The sequence below is a fragment of the Scyliorhinus torazame genome, chromosome 1, assembly GCF_047496885.1.
Source record: "Scyliorhinus torazame isolate Kashiwa2021f chromosome 1, sScyTor2.1, whole genome shotgun sequence".
In the NCBI taxonomy this organism is placed as follows: Eukaryota; Metazoa; Chordata; class Chondrichthyes; order Carcharhiniformes; family Scyliorhinidae; genus Scyliorhinus; species Scyliorhinus torazame.
The window spans coordinates 376,886,469-376,909,236 of record NC_092707.1 but is presented as its reverse complement, the minus strand read 5'-3'; the positions used below and the strand labels follow the sequence as shown (position 1 = coordinate 376,909,236).

The 22,768-nt window shown below is 51.8% G+C and overlaps 1 protein-coding gene across 1 annotated transcript in view; it reads left to right on the top strand.

The window, feature by feature from the left end:
- The first annotated feature begins 257 nt into the window (after window positions 1-257).
- Window positions 258-22,768, top strand: part of LOC140426703 (glutaminyl-peptide cyclotransferase-like) — a 100,915-nt gene continuing 78,404 nt past the window's right edge. The window contains exon 1 of the mRNA XM_072511805.1: window positions 258-438. Coding sequence (XP_072367906.1) covers window positions 394-438 — 45 coding nt within the window. The 5' untranslated portion in view covers window positions 258-393. The remainder of the gene's footprint in view (window positions 439-22,768) is intronic.

Sequence of the window (22,768 nt, the reverse complement as noted above, 5' to 3'; positions counted from 1 at the left end):
TGGGGCAGGGTAAGGTTGGGGAGGAGGCAGAAACAACAGGAAACAAAGCAGCTTTGAGCTCTGAGTCCAAGCTGAAGCTCTTACCTTGATTAATTCACTTCAAAGTTGTTGGTTTAGGAGATGAGTTTTAAACCAGATTTACTTGCAGCTGCAGCTTGATAATTAGTTAATTGGATTAAGCCAGTTTTCAGAGGCGAGAGTCAAACAGTACAAAGGTGAGCCATCTTACAGTGCTGACTTTGTTTGCATTGAGTGCTGAATTTGGATGCATTAGAGTGCTATAGAGAGAGTTTGGTGACTGAGGGAGTATGGTGAGGAGGGAGAAATTTCCTACATTTCCTCAAAGAGCGTGAAGGGAGCAGGGAGTTTACAGAGAGTGCAGCTGAGAGTCGGATGGCGGAGTTCCAGTTGGTTCACAGGGCAGCTGCATTCTGTAAGGTAAGAGTTGTTTTTTATTTGTTTTTGCTTTTTTGGAGCAGCAAGCTATCTTTGTATCATTTAGCAGAATCACCAATTTTTGAGGGTTCACTTGAAAGAGTAGCAGCAGTATATATATACATTTTTATTTTTTTAAGTGCCTAACGGGCGTTTAGTCTTTTCTTTCCCTTTTAAATCTCTTTGGGAATTCAGATCGGAGGGGATGGAGGATAGGGCAGTTGCATGCTCCTCCTGTAGGATGTGGGTGGTGAGGGACACCACTGGTGTCCCCGTTGACTACACCTGCGGGAAGTGCACCCAACTCCACCTCCTCAGAGACCACATTAGGGAGCAGGAGCTGGAGCTGGATGAACTTCAGATCATCCGGGAGGCAGAGGGGGTGCTAGAGAGGAGTTACAGGGAGGTAGCCACACCCAAGGTGCGTGACAAGAGTAGCTGGGTTACAGTCAGAGGAAGGAAAATAAATGGGCAGACAGTGCAGGGATCCTCCATGGCAGTTCCCCCTCAAAACAAGTATACCATTTAGGATGACCTACCGGGGAAGGCCTTAGCGGCCAGGTCTCTGGCACTGAGCCTGGCTCTGTGGCTCAGAAGGGAAGGGGGGAGAATAGAAAAGCATTAGTGATAGGAGACTCAATGGTTAGGGGAAAGGATAGGAGATTCTGTGGTCACAAACGAGACTCCCGGAAGGTATGTTGCTTCTCGGATGCCAGGGTCAGGGTGTCTCGGATCGAGTCTACAGGATTCTTAAGAGAGGGGGGAGCAACCAGACATCGTGCTGCTCATAGGTACCAACGACATAGCTAAGAAAAGGGATGAGGATCTAAAAAGTGATTTTAGGGAGTTAGGTTGGAAGCTAAAGAGCAGGACAAGCAGAGTAGTGATCTCAGGATTGCTACCGGTGCCACGTGCAAGTGAGACAAGGAACAGAGAGTGGGTGCAGCTGAACACGTGGCTACAGGGCTGGTGCAGGAGGGAAGGCTTCAGATATGTGGATATGTTCTGGGGAAGGTGGGACCTGTACATGAAGGACGGGTTGCACCTAAACAGGAAGGGCACCAATATCCTGGGTGGGAGGTTTGCGAGAGCTCTTCGAGAGGGTTTAAACTAATTTGGCAGGGGGATGGGAACCAGAACAATATATCAGAGGATAGGGTAGCTGTTGAACAGGCAGAAATAGTATGCAGCGAGTCTGAGAGGAAGGATAGACAGGTGATAGGGCAAAGTTGCACTCAGTGGAATGGGTTAAAGTGTGTCTGTTTCAATGCAAGGAGTGTCAGGAATAAGGGAGATCAACTTAGAACATGGATGAGTACTTGGAACTACGATGTTGTGGCCATTACGGAGACATGGATTTCACAGGAGCAGGAATGATTGTTAGATGTTCCGGGGTTTAGCTGTTTTGAGAAGAATAGGGAGGGAGGTAAAAGGGGAGGGGGAGTGGCACTGTTAATTAGGGAGTGCATCAGAGCTGCAGAAAAGGAGGTAGTCGAGGAGGGTTTGTCTTCTGAGTCAGTATGGGTGGAAGTCAGAAACAAGAAAAGAGCAGTCACTTTATTGGAAGTTTTCTATAGACCCCCCAATAGCAGCAGGGAGATAGAGGAACAGATTGGGCGGCAGATCTTGGAAAGGTGCAGAAGTAACAGAGTTGTTGTCATGGGTGACTTCAACTTCCCTAATATTGACTGGAACCTCCTTACTGCAAATGGTTTGGATGGAGCAGATTTTGTCAGGTGTGTACTGGAAGGATTTCTGCCTCAATATGTAGATAGGCCGACTAGGGGTGAGGCCATATTGGACTTGGTGCTCGGTAACGAACCAGGCCAGGTGCCAGATGTCTCGGTGGGAGAGCATTTTGGTAACAGTGACCACAACTCCTTGACCTTTACCATAGTCATGGAGAGGGATAGGAACAGACAGTATGGTAAGATTATTATTATGTATTTAATTGGGGAGGGGAAATTATACTACTATTAGACAGGAGCTGAGGAGCAGAAAGTGGGAACAGTTGTTCTTAGGGAAATCCACAACAGTAATGCGGGGGTTGTTTAAGGAGCATTTGCTGTGAGTGCTGGATAGTTTTGTCCCACTGAGACGAGGAAGGAATGGTAAGGTGAAAGAGCCTTGGATGACAAGAGAAGTGGAGCTTCTAGTCAAGAGGAAGAAGGAAGCTTACGTAAGGTTGAGGAAGCAAGGATCTGAAGGAAGGTTACGTAAGGTTGAGGAAGCAAGGATCTGGCACGGCTCTAGAGGGTTACAAGGTAGCCAGGCAGGAACTCAAAAATGGACTTAGGAGAGCTAGAAGGGGGCATGAAAAAGCCTTGGCGGGAAGGATTAGGGAAAACTCCAAGGCATGCTACACTTATGTGAGAAATAAGAGAATGGTCAGAGTGAGAGTAGGGCCGATCAGGGATAGTGGAGGGAACTTGTGCCTAGAGTCTGAGGAGATAGTTGAGGCCTTAATTGAATATTTTAATTAAGTATTTACTAGAGAGAGGGACCTTGTTGCTCATGAGAACAGCGTGAACCAGGTTAATAGACTCAAACAGGTTGATATTAAGAAGGAGGATGTGCTGTAAATTTTGAAAAGCATCAGGATAGATAAGTCCCCTGGGCCTGACAGGGTATACCCAAGGTTACTACGGGAAGCGAGGGAGGAGATTGCTGCGCCGTTGGCGATGATCTTTGCGTCCTCACTCTCCACTGGAGTAGTACCGGATAATTGGAGGGAGGCGAATGTAATTCCTCTGTTCAAGAAAGGAAATAGGGAAATCCCTGGGCATTACGTCTGTGGTGAGCAAAATATTGGAAAGGTTTCTGAGAGATAGGATTTATGATTATTTAGAAAAACATAGTTTGATTAAAGATAGTCAGCATGGCTTTGTGAGGGGCAGGTCATGCCTCACAAGCCTCATTGAGTTCTTTGAGGATGTGACAAGACACATTGATGAAGGTCGGGCAGTGGATATGGTGTATATGGATTTCAGTAAGGCATTTGACAAGGTTCCCCGTGGTAGGCTCATTCAGAAAGTTAGGGAGCATGGGACACAGGGAAATTTGGCTGTCTGGATACAGAATTGGCTGGCCGAAAGAAGACAGCAAGTGGTAATGGATGGAAAGTATTCCCCCTGGAGGTCGGTGACCAGTGGTGTCTCGCAGGGATCTGTTCTGGCAGATGGAGTTCAACCTAGATAAATGTGAAGTGATTCATTTTGGATGGTTGAATTTGAATGCTGAATACAGGGTTAAAGGCAGGATTCTTAGAAGTGTGGAGTATCAGAGGATCTTGGGGTCCATGTACATAGATCCCTCAAAGTTGCCACCCAGGTTGATAGGGTTGTTAAGAAGGCGTATGGTGTGTTGGCTTTCATTAACAGGGGGATTTAGTTTAAGGGCTGCGAGGTTTTGCTGCAGCTTTATAAAATCCTGGTTAGACCACACTTGGAATATTGTGTCCAGTTCTGGTCTCCTCATTATAGGAAGGATGTGGATGCTTTGGAGAGGGTGCAAAGGAGATTTACCAGGATGCTGCCTGGACTGGAGGGCCTGTCTTATGAAGAAAGGTTGAGGGAGCTAGGGCTTTTCTCACTGGAGCGAAGGAGGAAGAGAGGTGACTTGATAGAGGTGTACAAGGTGATAAGAGGCAAGGATAGAGTGGATCGCCAGAGACTTTTCCCCAGGGCGGAAATGGCTGTCACGAGGGGACATAATTTTAAGGTGATTGGAAGAAGGTATCAGGGAGATGACAGAATTTGGTTCGTTACACCGAGAGTGGTGGGTGTGTGGAATGCACTGCCAGCAGAGGTGGTGGATTCAGAGTCATTAGGGGCATTTAAGCGTCTCTTGGACAGGCACTTGGACAGCAATAAATTGAAGGGGTGGAGGTTAGGTTGATCTTATATGACTTCCGGTTGCGGCTATGCGGAGCAGAGTCGCACATTCGGCGGCTTCCTCAAAAACAGACATTTGGGCTCTTTTGAGGGCCCCCAACAGCACTTTTTCGACGTTTCCCAGTGTAGGAAGGAGTTTATAACAGCTCCCCGATAGTATATGGCTTCTACTAGGAGCGGGTGACTAAAAAGGTGGTGGTGGACCCGAAGAAGGTGCGAGGGAAGAAGAATAAAATGGCGGCGGGCGGAGACCAGGCAGCGTGGATGCAGTGGGCGGAGGAGCAGCAGGAGGGTATCCAACGCTGCTTCAGAGAGATTAAAGCGGACCTGCTAGAGCCGATGAAGGCTTCAATTGATAAACTGCTGGAGACACAGACGGTCCAGGGGATGGCGATCCGTGAGGCTCGACAAAAGATCTCCGACAACGAGGACGAGATCTTAGGCCTGGTGGTAAAGGTGGAGGTGCACGAGGCGCTCCATAAGAAATGGCAGGAGCGGTTCGAGGAGATGGAGAATCGGTCGAGGTGGAAGAATCTGCGGATTCTGGGCCTCCCGGAGGGGCTGGAGGGGCCGGACGTGGGGGCCTATGTGGTCACCGTGTTGAACTCGCTGATGGGAGCGGGGTCCTTCCAGGGGCCCCTGGAGCTGGAAGGGGCCCATAGAGTGCTGGCGAGGAGGCCCAAGGCTAACGAGCCTCCGCGGGCGGTGCTGGTGAGGTTCCATCGGTTCGTCGATTGGGAGTGTGTGCTCAGGTGGGCCAAGAAGGAGAGGAGCAGCAGGTGGGAGAACGCGGAGGTTCGAATATACTAGGACTGGAGTGCGAAGGTGGCGAAGAGGAGGGCGGGTACAATCGAGCGAAGGCGGCGCTGCACAGGAAGGGGGTGAAGTTTGACATGTTGCAGCCGGCGCGGCTGTGGGTTACCTACAAGGACCGGCACCATTATTTTGAGTCTCCGGAGGAGGCGTGGGCCTTTGTTCAGGCCGAGAAGTTGGACACAGATTGAGGGTTGGGATGGGCGATTGGGGACTGCAATTGATAAGTTATTTTTATTTTTTTTGAGGGGGGGCCTTTGCTTTGCTCCTGGTTTCTTTTTCTCTGTGTTTTTCTCTTTCGGGTCGGTGAGGGTGGTTGGGGTGGGTTGGGCACTGTTTTGGTTGGGTTGGTCGGGGGGGCTCTTGGAGGGGGATAGGTAAACGAAACAGGGGTGGTGGACGGTGGTGAGATGGGTCCCCGCGGGGGAGGGGGAAGCCCGAGTCAGGGGTGAGGGGACCGGGCCTGTAAAAGGAGCTGCATCAGAGGTGGCGGGGCCTGGTAGGTGGAAAGCGCGGGTAGATTTCCCGCGCTGAAGACTGGAGGGGGCGGGGCCGTGGCGGGGAAGCGAGGGTTGTTTCCGCGCTTAAAATGGAAGGGGGAGGGAGAGAGCCTATGGATGGGGAACGGGAGAGGAGGGTATGTCACGCAATGGGAGGAGTCGAAGGAGAGGCGGGAGTGGCCGGGGTCAGCTGACTTGCGGAAGTGCAATGGGGTGAGTAAATCAGCTAGGATGGGTCCTAGCCGGGGCGGGGGGGATCGAGTTGCTGCTGCTGCTATGGTCAAGGGGGAGCTGGACCGAGTGGGGGGGTCGAGACGGTGGTATGCCGCTGTGGGGAACGGGCCGGGTGTGGGGTGCGGGCGCGTGGCTGGCCGAGGAGGGGACATGGCTAGTCGGCGGGGGAGGGGGGCGGGTAGCCCCCTGATCCGGCTGATAACCTAGGGGCTGTTTAGCACAGGGCTAAATCGCTGGCTTTGAAAGCAGACCAAGGCAGGCCAGCAGCACGGTTCGATTCCCATAACAGCCTCCCCGAACAGACGCCGGAATGTGGCGACTAGGGGCTTTTCACAGTAACTTCATTTGAAGCCTACTTGTGACAATAAGCGATTTTTATTTAATTTCATTTCATGTAAGGGGACTGAATGGACTGGTTAAGTGGGCCCACGTTTTCGCGTACCTGAAGGGGCTCAAGGCGGATGTGGTTATGCTCCAGGAGACACACCTGAAAGTGGCAGACCAGGTAAGATTGAGGAAAGGGTGGGTCGGTCAGGTGTTTCACTCGGGGTTGGATGCCAAAAATCGAGGGGTGGCGATCTTGGTGGGAAAGAAGGTGTAATTCGAGGCGTCGAGCATTGTGGCAGATAATGGCGGTAGGTACGTAATGGTAAGTGGTAAGTTGCAGGGAGAGAGGGTGGTACTGGTCAATGTGTATGCCCCGAACTGGGACGATGCGGGTTTTATGCAGCGTATGTTGGGTCGGATCCCAGACTTTGAAGTGGGGGGCCTGATATTGGGGGGAGACTTTAACACGGGGCTGGATCCGGCACTGGATCGCTCCAGGTCTTGGACGGGTAGGAAGCCGGCGGCGGCGAGAGTGCTGAGGGGGTTTTTGGACCAGATGGGAGGGGTGGACCCTTGGAGATTTGCAAGGCCGGGGGCTAGGGAATTTTCACTCTTCTCAGTTGTCCATAAGGCTTATTCCCGAATCGACTTTTTCATTTTGAGTAGGGTGCTGATAGCAAGAGTAGAGGATACCGAGTATTCGGCAATAGCCATTTCGGACCACGCCCCGCATTGGGTGGACTTGGACATGAGGGAGGAGAGGGACCAGCGCCCGCTGTGGCGCTTGGAGGTGGGGCTGTTGGCGGACGAGGAGGTGAGCGAGCGGGTCCGAGGAAGTATAGAGAGGTACTTGGAGACCAACGACAACGGGGAGGTCCGAGTGGGGATGGTATGGGAGGCGCTGAAGGCGGTGGCGAGGGGAGAGCTGATCTCTATTAGGGCCCATAAGGAGCGGAGGGAGCGGGAGGAGAGGGAGAGGCTGGTGGGGGAGATGGTGAGGGTAGACAGGAGGTATGCGGAGGTGCCCGAGGAAGGATTGTTGAGGAAGAGGCGCAGCCTCCAGGCCGAATTCGACCTGGTGACCACCAGGAAGGCGGAGGTGCAATGGAGGAAGGCACAGGGGGCGGTCTACGAGTATGGGGAAAAGGCAAGCCGGAAGCTGGCGCATCAGCTTCGGAAGCGGGACGCAGTTAGGGAGATCAGGGGAGTTAAGGACAGGGGAGGGTGTGTGGTGCGGAGTGGAGTTGGCATCATTGGGGTCTTCAGGGACTTTTACGAGGAATTGTACCGATCCGAGCCCCCACGGGAGGAGGGAGGGATGGGCCGCTTCCTGGACCAGTTTAGGTTTCCAAAGGTGGAAGAGGGACTGGTGGCGGGATTGGGGGCCCCGATTGGGCTGGAGGAGCTGACCAAAGGGATAGGAAGCATGCAGGCGGGGAAGGCACTGGGGCCGGACGGTTTCCCGGTCGAATTCTATAAAAAATATATGGACCTGTTGGGCCCGTTGCTAGTCAGGACCTTCAATGAGGCAAGGGAGTGTGGGGCCTTGCCCCCGACGGTGTCCCGGGCACTGATCTCCTTGATCCTGAAGCGGGACAAGGAACCCCTGCAATGTGGGTCTTCCAGACCGATTTCCTTGCTAAATGTAGATGCCAAGGTGCTGGCGAAGGTCTTAGCCACGAGGATTGAGGATTGTGTGCCGCTGATCATCCATGAAGACCAGACGGGGTTTGTGAAGGGGAGGCAGTTGAACGCGAATGTGCGGAGGCTCTTGAACGTTATCATGATGGCGGCAAGGGAGGGGGAGGCGGAGATAGTGATGGCGATGGACGCTGAGAAAACTTTCGATTGGGTAGAGTGGGGGTACCTGTGGGAGGTGCTGAAGAGGTTCGGGTTTGGGGAGGAGTTTGTCAGGTGGGTTAGGTTGTTGTATGAGGTCCCGATGGCGAGTGTGGCCACAAACAGAAGGAGGTCCGAGTACTTTCGGTTGCACCGAGGGACGAGACAGGGGTGTCCCCTGTCCCCCCCCTGCTCTTCGCACTGGCGATTGAATCCCTAGCTATGCCACTGAGGGAGTCAAGGAACTGGAGGGGGGAAGAGCATTGGGTGTCGCTCTATGCGAACGACCTGCTGCTGTATGTGGCGGACCCGGTGGGACGAATGCCGGAGGTAATGAGGATTCTTAGGGAATTCGGGGACTTTTCTGGGTACAAGTTCAACATGGGGAAGAGCGAGCTGTTCGTGGTTCACCCAGGGGACCAGGAGAGGGGGATTGGCGAGCTCCCACTAAAAAGGGCGGAGAGGAGCTTCAGGTATTTGGGGGTCCAGGTGGCCAGGAGCTGGGGGGATCTGCATAGGCTTAATTTTACATGGCTGGTGGAGCAAATGGAGGAGGCGTTCAAGAGGTGGGACGTGTTGCCGCTGTCCTTGGCTGGTAGGGTGCAGTCAATCAAATTGACGGTGCTCCCAAGGTTTTTGTTCCTGTTCCAGTGCCTCCCCGTGTTTATCCCGAAGGCTTTTTTTAGGCGGGTTAACAGGAGTATAATGGGGTCTGTGTGGGCGCGAGGGAATCCGAGGGTGAGAAGGGTGCTCCTGGAGCGGAGTAGAGATAGGGGGGGACTGGTGCTGCCCAACCTCTGTGGGTACTACTGGGCCGCCAATGCGACGATGGTGCACAAGTGGGTGATGGAGGGGGAGGGGGCTGCATGGAAGAGGCTGGAGGCGGCATCGTGTGTGGGTACGAGTCTGGGGGTGCTGGCAACGGCGCCGCTGCCGCTCCCTCCAAGGAGGTATACCACGAGCCCGGAGGTGTCGGCTGCCCTCAAAATATGGGGGCAGTGGAGGCGGCATAGGGGGGAAGTTGGGGCCTCGGCGTGGACCCCATTACGGGGGAACCACCAGTTCACCCCAGGGAGAACAGATGGAGGGTTTTCGGGGTGGCACAGGGCAGGGAAACGAAAGTTGGGGGATCTGTTTGTGGACGGGAAGTTCGCGAGCCTGGGTGAGCTGGAGGAGAAGTACGGGCTCCCCCCGGGGAACACCTTCAGGTACTTACAGGTAAGGGCATTTGCCAGACTGCAGGTGGTGGAATTCCCGCGGCTACTGCCACACACAGTACAGGACAGGGTGCTCTCGGGGCTCAGGGAGCCCAGCAAATTACCCCCATATGTTCTGGGCGTGCCCAGCGCTGGAGGAATTTTGGAAGGGCGTAGCAAGGACGGTGTCGAGGGTGGTAGGATCCAGGGTCAAACCAGGCTGGGGGCTCGCAATATTTGGGGTGGCAGAGGAGCCGGGAGTGCAGGAGGCGAAAGAGGCCGGTATTCTGGCCTTTGCGTCCCTGGTAGCCCGGCAAAGGATTCTTCTTCAATGGAAAGATGCGAGGCCCCCAAGCGTGGAATCCTGGATCAGCGATATGGCGGGGTTCATTAAATTGGAGGGTGAAATTCGCGTTGAGAGGGTCGGTACAAGGGTTCATTAGGCGGTGGCAACCGTTCTTAGACTTCCTGGCAGAACAGTAGACATTGGTCAATGGCAGCAGCAACTCGGCGGGGGGGGGTGGGTTTACTTTATTTTTGTTTTTTTTATTTACACTGAAGGGTCTGAGGGGGTGTATATACCTGTTGCGTTAAGTCGGGGTGTTCATATTAATTTATTATCTATGTACAGGGGGCATGGGGGTATGGAGGGTTGCTTTTCTAGACTGTGTTTTGTACTTAACCCTGTTGGGTTCTTTTTTCATTTTGTTATTGATATTTTATGAAAACCTTAATAAAAAATTATTTTTTAAAAAAAGGTTGATCTTATATTACGATAAAAAGTCGGCACAACATCGTGGGCCGAAGGGCCTGTACTGTGCTGTACTGTTCTATGTTCTAAGAACAGTTTGATCTGATGTGTCATTTGTGGAGCCTTGACTTGTTCAATTGGAGTGCTGTTTTCATCTCCATAACATTTGAAACCAAATTTGAGAATGAATCCAATGGCACTGAAGGGTTTGGGGATGCCTTGAAGGCACAATGCAGCTCTACGTAAATGCAAGTTTTTTTTCTTTTCTTTCGGAAATATTTCACAAAGGGAAACAAAGCAGCACATCTTGTTAAAATGTACATTCATGATTAAAAACTGGTTATTCTTCTACTTCTGCAATTATCTTTGTCATATAAACAGTGTGCAATACCATTCATTCTCCCAGTTTCAGCAGGAACTGAGTGTGATCTATTGTGACCAGGGTATCTGTTCTTTCTTAGAATTCTTCAGCAGTGACCCAAAAAGTATCAAATAACGACAATGCATAGTGACATCAATGACAAAGTTTACAGATTTTCCTATGAACTAGAATCAATTTGTTCAACAATTACTTAGATTCTTGGTCCTTCATCTTCCTCATGCTGCTTGCCTGGCATCTGTGTCTTGGATGAGCCAGTTAAAAATTGAGATTCCTTCCCTTTCCTGGTTATTTTCTCTTAGACTAAACCAAACAGTTCATGGCACCCTATTTGGTACCGTATTCAGCTTCCACCCCAAAGACTTTGATCTTCATGAGATTGTCTGCCTCCATCCCCCACAGCAATCCATCTGCTGCTGAAAATCTCATTGTCAACTTTAGTTTCTAATCTGCTGCTCTCCTGGCTAGCCTCCCGTCCTCCACCTCCCATAAACTTCAGCTCAATAAGACTGTGCCCCAATATTCTCTCTCTCCTGTGCCAAGTCTCTCTCACTATATTGATTCCTGATACTTTGTAGCCCCAAATTTAAATGTTTTAAGACTTAAAAGATTAAAGTGTTTAAATCCTTCATGCCGCCTTCTCTCCCTCCCTACCCTCCATGAATTCTTTGTCTCTTGGGCCAGAATGTTGTATTACTCGGGCGAGTGCGTACCTGACCCGGAAACATTTTTTAAAACAAATTTAGAGTACCCAATTCATTTTTTCCAATTAAGGGGCAATTTCGCATGGTCAATCCACCTACCCTGCACATCTTTGGGGGGTTGTGGGGCGAAACCCACGCAAACACATGGACAGTGACCCAGGGACCTCAGCACTGTGAGGCAGTAGTGCTAACCACTGTGCCACTGTGCTGCCCCATGACCCGGAAACATGTACAATCGCGCGAGAAGACGTTGGGCGCCTGCCCCGAGGTTATCACCCCCTCACGCAGGATTTTGGTCAGTGGGCGTGGGTGTGAGTCAGAAACATGCCTGCTGACAATCAAGAAGTCAAATAAAATGAATGAGACAGCAGATGACTGGGTTTTTACAATGCCTGTCTACCCTTACAGTTGGTGGGCAAGCTGATTGGCCAGGCAGCATTTACAATATAGCCACAACCTCAATCCAAGGCAGGATGAAAGTCGGGGCTCAAATAAGACTAACAAATTTATTTTTTATTTTTTTAATACTCTTTATTGTCACAAGTAGGCTTACATTAACACTGGAATGAAGTTACTGTGAAAAGCCATAGTCATGACACTCCGACTACATGTTAACATTGTAACTTGCATATGTTGCTCGTTTTAGCCTTCGTTGACTTTATTCTTATTCTGTCACCTTTGCTCATGAGTCGCCAGGTATCTTTCTGATACCGCCACGTGGTTCAAGTCCAAGTAATGATTAATAATGCAACACACCGCTTAGTAAGAGTTAAATCAACGCTCATTTATTATATACAGCAATTAATACTTATACAATAATCCTACTTCTAGACTACTACCTACCACTAAAGGCCAATACTTAACTTTGGAAATGGCCCACCAGGTCAGGGAAATGAATGGCCTTTCGAATTGGTTCTGAGCCTGCGGGTTTCAAAGGCTGGTACAAGTCGATAGTCAGGAGCGCCTATCTGGTCGCGATCGCTGGAGTAACACTTACGGTTTTCTTTGTCGAAGGGTCTCGAAGCTTGCGAGCAGGAAAAGAAGCGTCGAGTTGAACTTGGCCCCTATTCTTATAGTCCCCAGGGGTTTCCCGCCTCTCGGGGCGGACCTCGTACCTGGTTCCAAGTGATTGGACTTGGTCCCAATCACTTGGTTCGATATGCTCCAATAATGGGGCGATTCCTTGATCGGGGGGTGGTCGTCTACCTTCCTTTGTCCCAGCCACTGCTGGCGCCGAAAGGTCTGGATCGGCTTTGTGTTGCTAATATGTAGCAATTGTTCCCGGGGATGGCTGCTTGCTATGTAGATGGCTGGGTTGTTGTGATGTTAATGGCTGCAGGTATCGGTCTGGGCTGACTTCCCCAGAGGCGAATACACTGTTTTACCTGCAGCTGTCCGTTTGAGTCCTGTTGGCTGATTTTCCCATCAGCCTCTTCCGTTCGCCATTTTAGATCGGGGTTTGACCATTCTAATCGGGAATCAGCCATTTTAGGTGGCTACACATATTAACATTTCTGTGAGTTGTACACAAGACCCCCCAATTCCTTCTGAATACCAACATTTACTAGTCTCTGACCTGCTAAAAATAACTTGCATTTCCATTCTTCTACTACTCAAGTACATAAGTGCACGCTTCTCCACATTATACTACATCGACCAACCTTACAGTCATAGAGGTTTACAGCACAGAGGCCCTTCAGCCTATCACTTCTGAGCCGGTCAAAAACAACCACCTAAGTATTCTAATTCCATTTTCCAGCACTTGGCCGAAAGCCTTGTATGCCTTGGCATTGCACATGGCATGGCACACCTAAATACTTCTTATGAGGGTCTCTACCTCCATCTCCCTTTCAGGCAGCGAGTTCCAGACTCCCGCCACCCTCTGGGTGAAAAGGTTTCCCCTCACATTCCCTCTAAACCTCCTGCCACTTACCTTAAATCTATGCCCCCTGGTTATTGACCACTCTACCAAGGGGAAATGTTTCTTCCTGTCTACTCTATCTATGTCCTTTATAATTTTATACATTTCAATCATGTCCCCCCCTCAGTCTCCTTTGCTTCAAGGAAAACAACCCCAGTCTATCCAATCTCTTTTCATAGCTAAAACTCTCCAGCCCAATTAATATAACTGGTCTAGAACCCTTTGCATCCTCTTTCTGCTCTCTGGCAGCTTACTTTCCTATATGGCTGGGCAAACAGAGGTATTACAGTAAGAGCGGGATTTTCTGCCCCTGCTGCAGTGTTCTTGGGTGGCAGAGACGGTTCACCGTAGCTGTCTGTGTAATCATCCAGTCCCACTGATTTCTGCGGTGTTTTATGTTCTTTCCTGGCCCCGGTGCCGGGAAGACACTGTGGGGAGGTTGCTATCGATGAGACCGAAAGATCCCACTGGCAGGGATAGCCAGAATGTTCAGCCCTACATCTTTGCCTCCAAGTGGAGGTCTCGTGGCACACAAGGTAGTGTCCCAGCCTCTGGGCCAGAAGCTCCATTTTCAAGTTCTGCTCTTGGACTTGAAGGCTGCAGAAAACAGCCTGTAAATCCTGCCCAAAGTTCTATGGCAAGCAGGCAGGAAATCAGGAAATGGATTGGATTTGTTTATTGTCGCGTGTACTGAGGTACAGTGAAAAGTATTTTTCTGCGTAAAGTTCAAAAAATCATTTAGTACATGAAAAGAAAATACATAATAGGGCAACATAAGGTACACAATGTAAATACCTAGACAATAGCATTGGGTGGAGCAAAGAGGAATGTAGTGTTAACCAGGTCAGTCCATAAGAGGGTTTTTTAGGAGTCTGGTAACAGCGGGGAAGAAGCTGTTTTTGAGTCTGTTTGTGTGTGTTCTCAGATTTTTGTATCTCCTGCCCGATGGGAGAAGTTGGAAGAGTGAGTAGGCTGGGTGGGAGGGGTCTTTGATTCTGCTGCCCGCTTTCCTAAGGCAGCGGGAGGCGTAGATAGAGTCAACGGATGGGAGGCAGGTTTGTGTGATGGACTGGGCGGTGTTCACGACTCTCTAAAGTTTCTTGCAGTCTTGGGCCAATTAGTTGCCATACCAGGCTGTGATGCAGCCTGATAGGATGCTTTCTATGGTGCACCTGTAAAAGTTGGTAAGAGTCAGTGTGAACATTCCGAATTTCCTTAGTTTCCTGAGGAAGTATATGCGCTGTTGTGCTTTCTTTGTGGTAGCGTCAACGTGGGTGGACCAGGACAGATTTTTGATGATGTGCACATCTAGGAATTTGAAGCTGTCAACCATCTCCACCTCGGCCCCCTTGATGCAGCTAGGGGTGTGTACAGTACTTTGCTTCCTGAAGTCAATGACCAGCTCTTTAGTTTTGATGGCATTGAGGGATAGATTGTTGATGCTGCTGCACTCCATTAGGTTTTCTATCTCCCTCCTGTATTCTGACCCACTATGGTTGTGTCGTCAGCAAACCTGTAGATGGAGTTGGGACCAAATTTTGTCACGCAGTCGTATGTGTATAGGGAGTATAGTAGGGGGCTAAGTACGCAGCCTTGCGGGGCCCCGGTATTGAGGACTATCATGGAGGAAGTGTTGTTGTTTATTCTTACTGATTTTGGCCTATGGGTCAGAAAGTCGAGGATCCAGTTGCAGAGTGAGGAGCCAAGTCCTAGGTTTTGGAGCTTTGATGTGAGTTTGGTTGGGATTATGGTGTTGAAGGCGGAGCTGTAATCAATAAATAGGAGTCTGGACTTCCGGTTGCGGTGATGCACTGCTAAGCCGCACGTTTCGGCAGCTCCCGTTCTAACGGACTTTTGGGCTCTTATCGGGAGCCCCAACGGAATTTTTTTTCGACCTAACCCAGTGTGGGGTGACGAAGGAAGGAGTGTGTATGGAAAGGAGCGGCGGTAGTGGCCAGATTGCGAAGGATCTTCTGGAGCAGCGGCAGAGAAGAAAAGGGAGAAGCAAGATGGCGGCGGATGGAGCCCAGATGGTATGGGGCCCGGACCAGCAGGAGTTTCTCCGACGATGTGTGGAGGAGCTCAAGAAAGAGGTGCTGGCGCCGATGCTACTGGCAATCGAGGGACTGAAGGAAACACAAAAGGTCCAGGCGATGGAGCTCCGTGGAGTGAAGGCAAAGGCAGCCGAGAATGAAGGTGAGATACAGGGCCTGGTGGTAAAAACGGAGACACACGAGGCACTACACAAGAGGTGCATAGAAAGGCTGGAAGCCCTGGAGAACAGCTCGAGGAGGAAAAACCTACGGATTCTAGGTCTCCCCGAAGGAGCAGAGGGAGCTGATGTTGGGGCTTATGTGAGTACGATGTTCCACACGCTAATGGGAGCTGAGGCCCCAACGGGCCCCCTGGAAGTGGAGGGAGCGTACCGGGTCCTCGTGAGAAGACCAAAGGCAGGTGAAACACCAAGAGCAATAGTGGTGAAGTTCCATCGCTCCACGGACAGAGAGATGGTCCTGAGCTGGGCCAAGAAGGCACGGAGTAGTAAAGGGAGAATGCGGTGATACGTGTGTATCAGGACTGGAGTGCGGAGGTGGCGAGAAGGAGGGCGAGCTTTAACCGGGCCAAGGCGGTGCTCCATAGGAAGAAAATAAAATTTGGGGTGCTGCAGCCGGTGCGATTGTGGGTCACGCATCAGGGCAAGCACCACTACTTCGAGACGGCGGATGAGGCATGGACATTCATCCAAGAAGAGAAACTGGACTAGATTTGAGAGTTTGATGTTTGGAGAGAAGCAGCGAGGTGGTGGTACAGGAATGTAAAGTGGGGAAAGGGGAGGGCTGTTGTACAGCAATGTTGGACGGAGAATTTCTCTCCCCCCGAAGGGGGGGACACGACGAAATGTGGGCGCCGGTGGAAAAAGGGCCAGGGAAGGGGAATGAGGGAACTGCGCAATAGGAGGCGGGGCCAAGAGGAAAGCGCGGGTATTTTCCCGCGCTATGGAAATTATAGCGGGAAAACGGGCGCAGGAAGGAAGGGAACCCCACACGCAGGGAGGTCAAAGAGTGAACGAGGGAAGCCAAGGTCAGCCAGAGTTAGCTGACTTCCGGAAGCAATATGGGGGGAGTAACCAAGCTAGAGGGGGATCTAGCGGGGAAGGGGGGGGGGGGATTAACTGGGTTGCTGCTGCTGAGTGCAAGGGGGAGCTGGTAAGAGATGAGGTGATCGGGGCGGCAAGGCGCTGCCTGGGGGACAGACGGGTGCGTGGGATCTGGATGAGGAGATGGCCTAAAAAAGGGGGTGGCTTGTCGACGAGGGGGGGGGGAGGGGGTGAATGGCCCCCAATCCGGCTGATCACATGGAATGTGAGAGGCTTAAACGGGCCGATTAAGAAGGCACAGGTGTTTGCGCACTTAAAGAGACTGAAGGCGGACGTAGTCATGCTCCAGGAGACGCACCTGAAGGTGGCGGATCAGGTTAGACTAAGAAAAGGATGGGTGGGACAGGTATTCCACTCAGGGTTGGACGCGAAAAACAGTGGGGTGACAATATTGGTGGGGAAACGTGTATCATTCGAGGCTAAGAATATAGTGGTGGACAGTGGGGGCAGATATGTGATGGCGAGTGGCAGACTGCAGGGAGAGGCGGTTGTGCTGGTGAATGTATATGCCCCGAACTGGGATGACGCGGGATTCATGAAGCGAATGCTGGGACGTATCCCGGACCTGGAGGTGGGAAATTTGGTAATGGGTTTTAACACAGTGCTGGATCCAGGGCTAGACCGGTCCAGATCCAGGACCGGGAGAAGGCCGGCAGCGGCCAAGGTGCTTAAGGGATTTATGGAACAAATGGGGGGAGTGGATCCATGGAGATTCACCAGGCCGATGGCTAAAGAGTTCTCTTTCTTCTCCCACGTCCATAAGGTATACTCCCGGATAGACTTTTTCGTTTTGGGAAGGGCACTGATCCCGAAAGTGGCAGGAGGAGTACCCGGCCATAGCCGTTTCAGACCACGCACCGCATTGGGTAGATTTGGAACTAGGAGAGGAAAGGGAGCAGCGCCCACTCTGGCGACTAGATATGGGACTACTGGTGGACGAGGGGGTCTGCGGAAGGGTGAGGGGGTGTATTGAGCGATACCTGGAGGTCAACGATGATGGGGAGGTTCAGGTGGGGGTAGTATGGGAAGCGCTGAAGGCGGTGGTTAGAGGAGAGCTGATCTCCATCAGAGCCCACAAGGGGAAACAAGAGGGCAAAGAAAGAGAGAGATTAGTGGGGGAAATTTTGAGGGTGGATAAAAAATATGCGGAGGCCCCAGACGAAGGGCTATACAGAGAAAGACGAAGACGACAGACGGAGTTTGACCTGCTGACCACGGGAAAGGCAGAGGCACAGTGGAGGAAGGCACAGGGGATGCAATATGAGTATGGGGAAAAGGCGAGCCGGCAGTTGGCCCACCAACTTCGGAAGAGGATGGCGGCGAGAGAGATCGGGGGAGTTAGGGACGAAACGGGAAATATGGAGCAGAGGGCAGGGAAAGTGAACGAGGTGTTCAAGACCTTTTATGAGAGGCTATATAAGTCCCAACCCCCGGGGGGAAAAGAAAATGTTACACTTTCTGGACCAGCTAAGGTTCCCGAAGGTGAAGGGGCAGGAGGTGGCAGGTCTGGGGGCGCCAATCGAGGTAGATGAGGTGATTAAAGGACTGGGGAACATGCAGGCAGGGAAGGCCCCGGGACCAGACGGGTTTCCGGGTGAATTCTACAGGAAGTATATGGATCTGTTGGCCCCGCTCTTGGCGAGAACCTTTAATGAGGCTAAGGAAAGGGGGATGCTACCCCCGACAATGTCGGAGGCGACGATATCGCTAATCCTGAAACAAGATAAAGACCCGCTGCAATGCGGGTCATACAGGCCTATCTCACTCCTAAATGTAGACGCCAAACTGCTGGCAAAAGTGATGGCGACAAGGATAGAGGATTGCGTCCCAGGCGTGGTGCATGACGACCAGACAGGGTTTGTAAAGGGGAGACAACTGAATGTTAATGTACGAAGGCTGCTGGGGGTGATGATGACACCCCCACCGGAGGGGGAGGCAGAGATAGTGGTGGCGATGGATGCAGAGAAGGCATTCGATAGGGTGGAGTGGGACTACCTGTGGGAGGTGGTGAAGAGGTTTGGGTTCGGTGAGGGGTTTATTAGATGGGTCAGACTCTTATATGGGGCCCTGGTGGCAAGCGTAGTCACAAACCGGCAAAGATCGGGGTATTTTCGGCTACATAGGGGTACAAGACAAGGGTGTCCACTGTCCCCGTTACTGTTCGCGTTGGTAATTGAACCACTGGCCATAGCGCTGAGGGATTCTCAGAAATGGAGGGGGTGCTTAGAGGGGGAGAGGACCACCGAGTGTCACTCTACGCAGATGATCTACTGCTATACATTGCGGACCTGGTAGAGGGGATGCCAGAAGTAATGCAGATACCTAGGGAGTTTGGAGAGTTCTCGGGATACAAACTAAATATGGGGAAGAGCGAGCTTTTTGTAATGCACCCCGGGGAACAGGGAAGGGGGATAGATGCTCTGCCGCTGAGGAAAGTGGAAAGGAACTTCCGATACCTGGGGATCCAGGTGGCCAGGAACTGGGGAACCCTGCATAGACTTAACCTGACGCGACTGGTGGAGCAGATGGAGGAGGACTTTAAGAGGTGGGATATGGTGCCGCTGTCGCTGGCGGGCAGAGTGCAGGCAGTTAAAATGGTGGTTCTCCCGAGGTTTCGTTTCGTGTTCCAGTGCCTCCCCATTCTGATCACAAAGGCCTTTTTTAAGAAAAATTGACAGGAGCATTACGAGCTTTGTGTGGGCAGGAAAGACCCCAAGAGTAAAGAGGGGGTTCCTGCAGCGCAGTAGGGACAGAGGGGGACTGGCGCTGCCGAGTTTGAGCGACTACTATTGGGCCGCCAATGTGTCGATGGTCTGTAAGTGGATGAGGGAAGAGGAAGGTGTGGCGTGGAAGAAGCTGGAGATGGCGTCCTGTAAGGGAACGAGCCTAAAAGCGCTGGTGACGGCGCCGCTGCCGTTCTCCCCGAAAAAGTACACCACAAACCCAGTGGTGGTAGCAACCTTGAGGATCTGGGGGCAGTGGAGGCGACACAGGGGAGTGACGGGTGCCTCGGTGTGGTCCCCGATAAGGAATAACCACAGGTTTGTCCCAGGGAGGATGGATGGAGGGTTCCAGTGTTGGCAACGAGCGGGAATTAGGAAGCTGAGAGACCTGTTTATAGACGGGACGTTTGCAAGTCTGGGAGTGCTAGAAGAAAAATATAAGTTGCCCCCGGGGAACGCCTTCCGGTATATACAAGTGAGGGCATTTGCGAGGCAACAGGTGAGGGAATTTCCACAGCTCCCGACGCAGGGGATCCAAGATAGAGTGATTTCGGGGGCATGGGTTGGATAGGGCAAAGTGTCCGAAATATACCGGGAGATGAGGAACGAGGGGGAGGCGATGATAGCGGAGCTGAAGGGAAAATGGGAAGAAGAGCGGGGGAAGAGATCGAGGAGGGGCTATGGGTGGATGCCCTAAGTAGGGTAAATTCCTCGTCCTTGTGTGCCAGGCTTAGCCTGATTCAATTTAAGGTCCTACATAGAGCACATATGACGGGAGCAAGACTGAGCAGGTTTTTCGGGGGGGAGGACAAGTGTGGGAAGTGCTCGGGAAGCTCGGCGAACCACACACACATGTTCTGGTCGTGTCCGGCACTGCATGAGTTCTGGGGGGACGTGGCAAGGGTAATCTCAAAGGTGGTGAAGGTCCGGGTCAAGCCAGGCTGGGGGTTGGCTATATTTGGGGTTGCAGAAGAGCCGGGAGTGCAGGAGGCGAAAGAGGCCAATATTTTGGCCTTTGCGTCCCTAGTAGCCCGGTGTAGGATTCTACTCATGTGGAAGGAAGCGAAACCCCCAGGTGTGGAGGCCTGGATAAACGACATGGCAGGGTTCATAAGATTGGAACAAATAAAATTTGCGTTGAGAGGATCGGCTCAGGGGTTCTCCAGGCGGTGGCAACCGTTCCTTGACTATCTCGCGGAACGATAAGGAAAAGATAGAAATGACAGCAGCAGCAACCCAGGGGGAAAGGGAGGGGGGGGGAAGGGGGGGGAGCACTATTCTGTGTTTTTGCTATTTGTTTTTCTTTTTAGTTTTTGTTGTTAGTTCACTATATTATTTAAAGAATGTTATTTACGCTTCCGGGTGCGGCGATGACCAGCTGGGTCGCACGTTTCGGCAGCTCCCGGTGTAACGGACTTTTGGGCTCTTAATAAGAGCCCCAACAGCAATTTTAACGGCTAAAAGTACTGTGCGGTGAACCAGAAGGGAATCCCCCCTGGATACGGATGGAAAAAGGAGAGGAAGGTGGCCGGATTGCGGTGGATCCTTTAGAGCAGCGGCAAGGAAGGCAAGCAAAAACCAAGATGGCGTCGGAAGGTGGCAGTTTAATATGGGGCCCTGAACAACACGAGTTTTTGAAACGCTGCGTGGAAGAACTCAAAAAGGAAATGGAGAAGGAGCTGTTGGCCCCGATATTACAGGCGATCGAAGGGCTAAAGGAGGAGCAAAAGACCCAGGAGCGGGAGCTTCGGGTCGTGAAGGCAAAGGCTGCCGAGAATGAGGACGACATACAGGGCCTGGTGGTGAAGACGGAGATGCACGAGGCACACCATAAACGATGTGTGGAAAGGCTGGAGGCGCTGGAGAACGCGAGGAGGAACAACCTAAGGATTCTTGGCCTTCCTGAAGGTGCGGAGGGAGCGGACGTCGGGGCATATGTGAGCATGATGCTGCACTCGTTAATGGGAGCGGAGGCCCCGGCGGGTCCGCTGGAGGTGGAGGGAGCATACCGAGTGATGGCGCGAGGACCGAGAGCAGGAGAAATTCCTAGAGCCATAGTGGTGAGATTCCTCCGTTTTAAGGACAGAGAGATGGTCCTTAGATGGGCAAAGAAAACTCGGAGCAGTAAGTGGGAGAACGCGGTGATCCGCGTATACCAAGACTGGAGTGCGGAGGTGGCGAGAAGGAGGGCGAGCTTTAATCGGGCCAAGGCGGTGCTTCACAAAAAGAAGATAAAATTCGGAATGCTGCAACCGGCAAGACTGTGGGTCACATATCAAGGGAGGCACCACTACTTTGAGACGGCGGATGAGGCGTGGACTTTTATCGTGGAAGAAAAATTGGAATGAGCGGGTTATTAAAAAAAAGAACGTTTGAAACAAAGTGGTGGGGCGAGTATGGGGGGCGAAGAAGGGGGGAAAGAGGAGTTTTATGTTATTAATCCTGCGATGTGGTAACTTTTCTCTCTTCCACAGGAGGTAGTGGGGGGGAGGAAAGGAGGTGGAAGAGATGGGGCGTTGGCCATTGGGGGCGGGGCCAAGGGGGAAGCGCGGGCTCGGTTCCCGCGCTATGATAATCATGGCGGGAATAGGGAAGCAGGAAGGAGGGGGCATCGCACGGTGCCCCGAACTGGGATGATGCCAATTTTATGAGGCGTATGCTAGGATGCATTCCGGACCTAGAGGTGGGAAAGTTGGTAATGGGGGGAGATTTCAATACGGTGTTGGAACCAGGGCTGGACAGGTCGAGGTCCAGGACTGGAAGGAGGCCGGCAGCAGCCAAGGTGCTTAAAGATTTTATGGAGCAGATGGGAGGAGTAGACCCGTGGAGATTTAGCAGACCTAGGAGTAAGGAGTTTTCGTTTTTCTCCTATGTCCACAAAGTCTATTCGCGAATAGACTTTTTTGTTTTGGGAAGGGCGTTGATCCCGAAGGTGAGGGGAACGGAGTATACGGCTATAGCCATTTCGGATCACGCTCCACATTGGGTGGACTTAGAGATAGGGGAGGAAACAGAAGGGCGCCCACCCTGGAGAATGGACATGGGACTAATGGCAGATGAGGGGGTGTGTCTAAGGGTGAGGGGGTGCATTGAAAAGTACTTGGAACTCAATGATAATGGGGAGGTCCAGGTGGGAGTGGTCTGGGAGGCGCTGAAGGCAGTGGTTAGAGGGGAGCTGATATCAATAAGGGCACATAAAGGAAAGCAGGAGAGTAGGGAACGGGAGCGGTTGCTGCAAGAACTTCTGAGGGTGGACAGGCAATATGCGGAGGCACCGGAGGAGGGACTGTACAGGGAAAGGCAAAGGCTACACGTAGAATTTGACTTGCTGACAACGGGTACTGCAGAGGCACAGTGGAGGAAGGCACAGGGTGTACAGTACGAATATGGGGAGAAGGCGAGCAGGTTGCTGGCCCACCAATTGAGGAAAAGGGGAGCAGCGAGGGAAATAGGGGGAGTGAGGGATGAGGAAGGAGAGATGGAGCGGGGAGCGGAGAGAGTGAATGGAGTGTTCAAGGCATTTTATAAAAAATTATACGAAGCTCAACCCCCGGATGGGAGGGAGAGAATGATGGGCTTTCTGGACCGGCTGGAATTTCCCAAGGTGGAGGAGCAGGAAAGGGTGGGACTGGGAGCACAGATTGAAATAGAGGAAGTAGTGAAAGGAATTAGGAGCATGCAGGCGGGGAAGGCTCCGGGACCGGATGGATTCCCAGTTGAATTTTACAGGAAATATGTGGACTTGCTCGCCCCGCTACTGATGAGGACCTTTAATGAGGCAAAGGAAAGGGGACAGCTGCCCCCGACTATGTCTGAGGCAACGATATCGCTTCTCCTAAAGAAGGAAAAGGACCCGCTGCAATGCGGGTCCTATAGACCTATTTCCCTCCTAAATG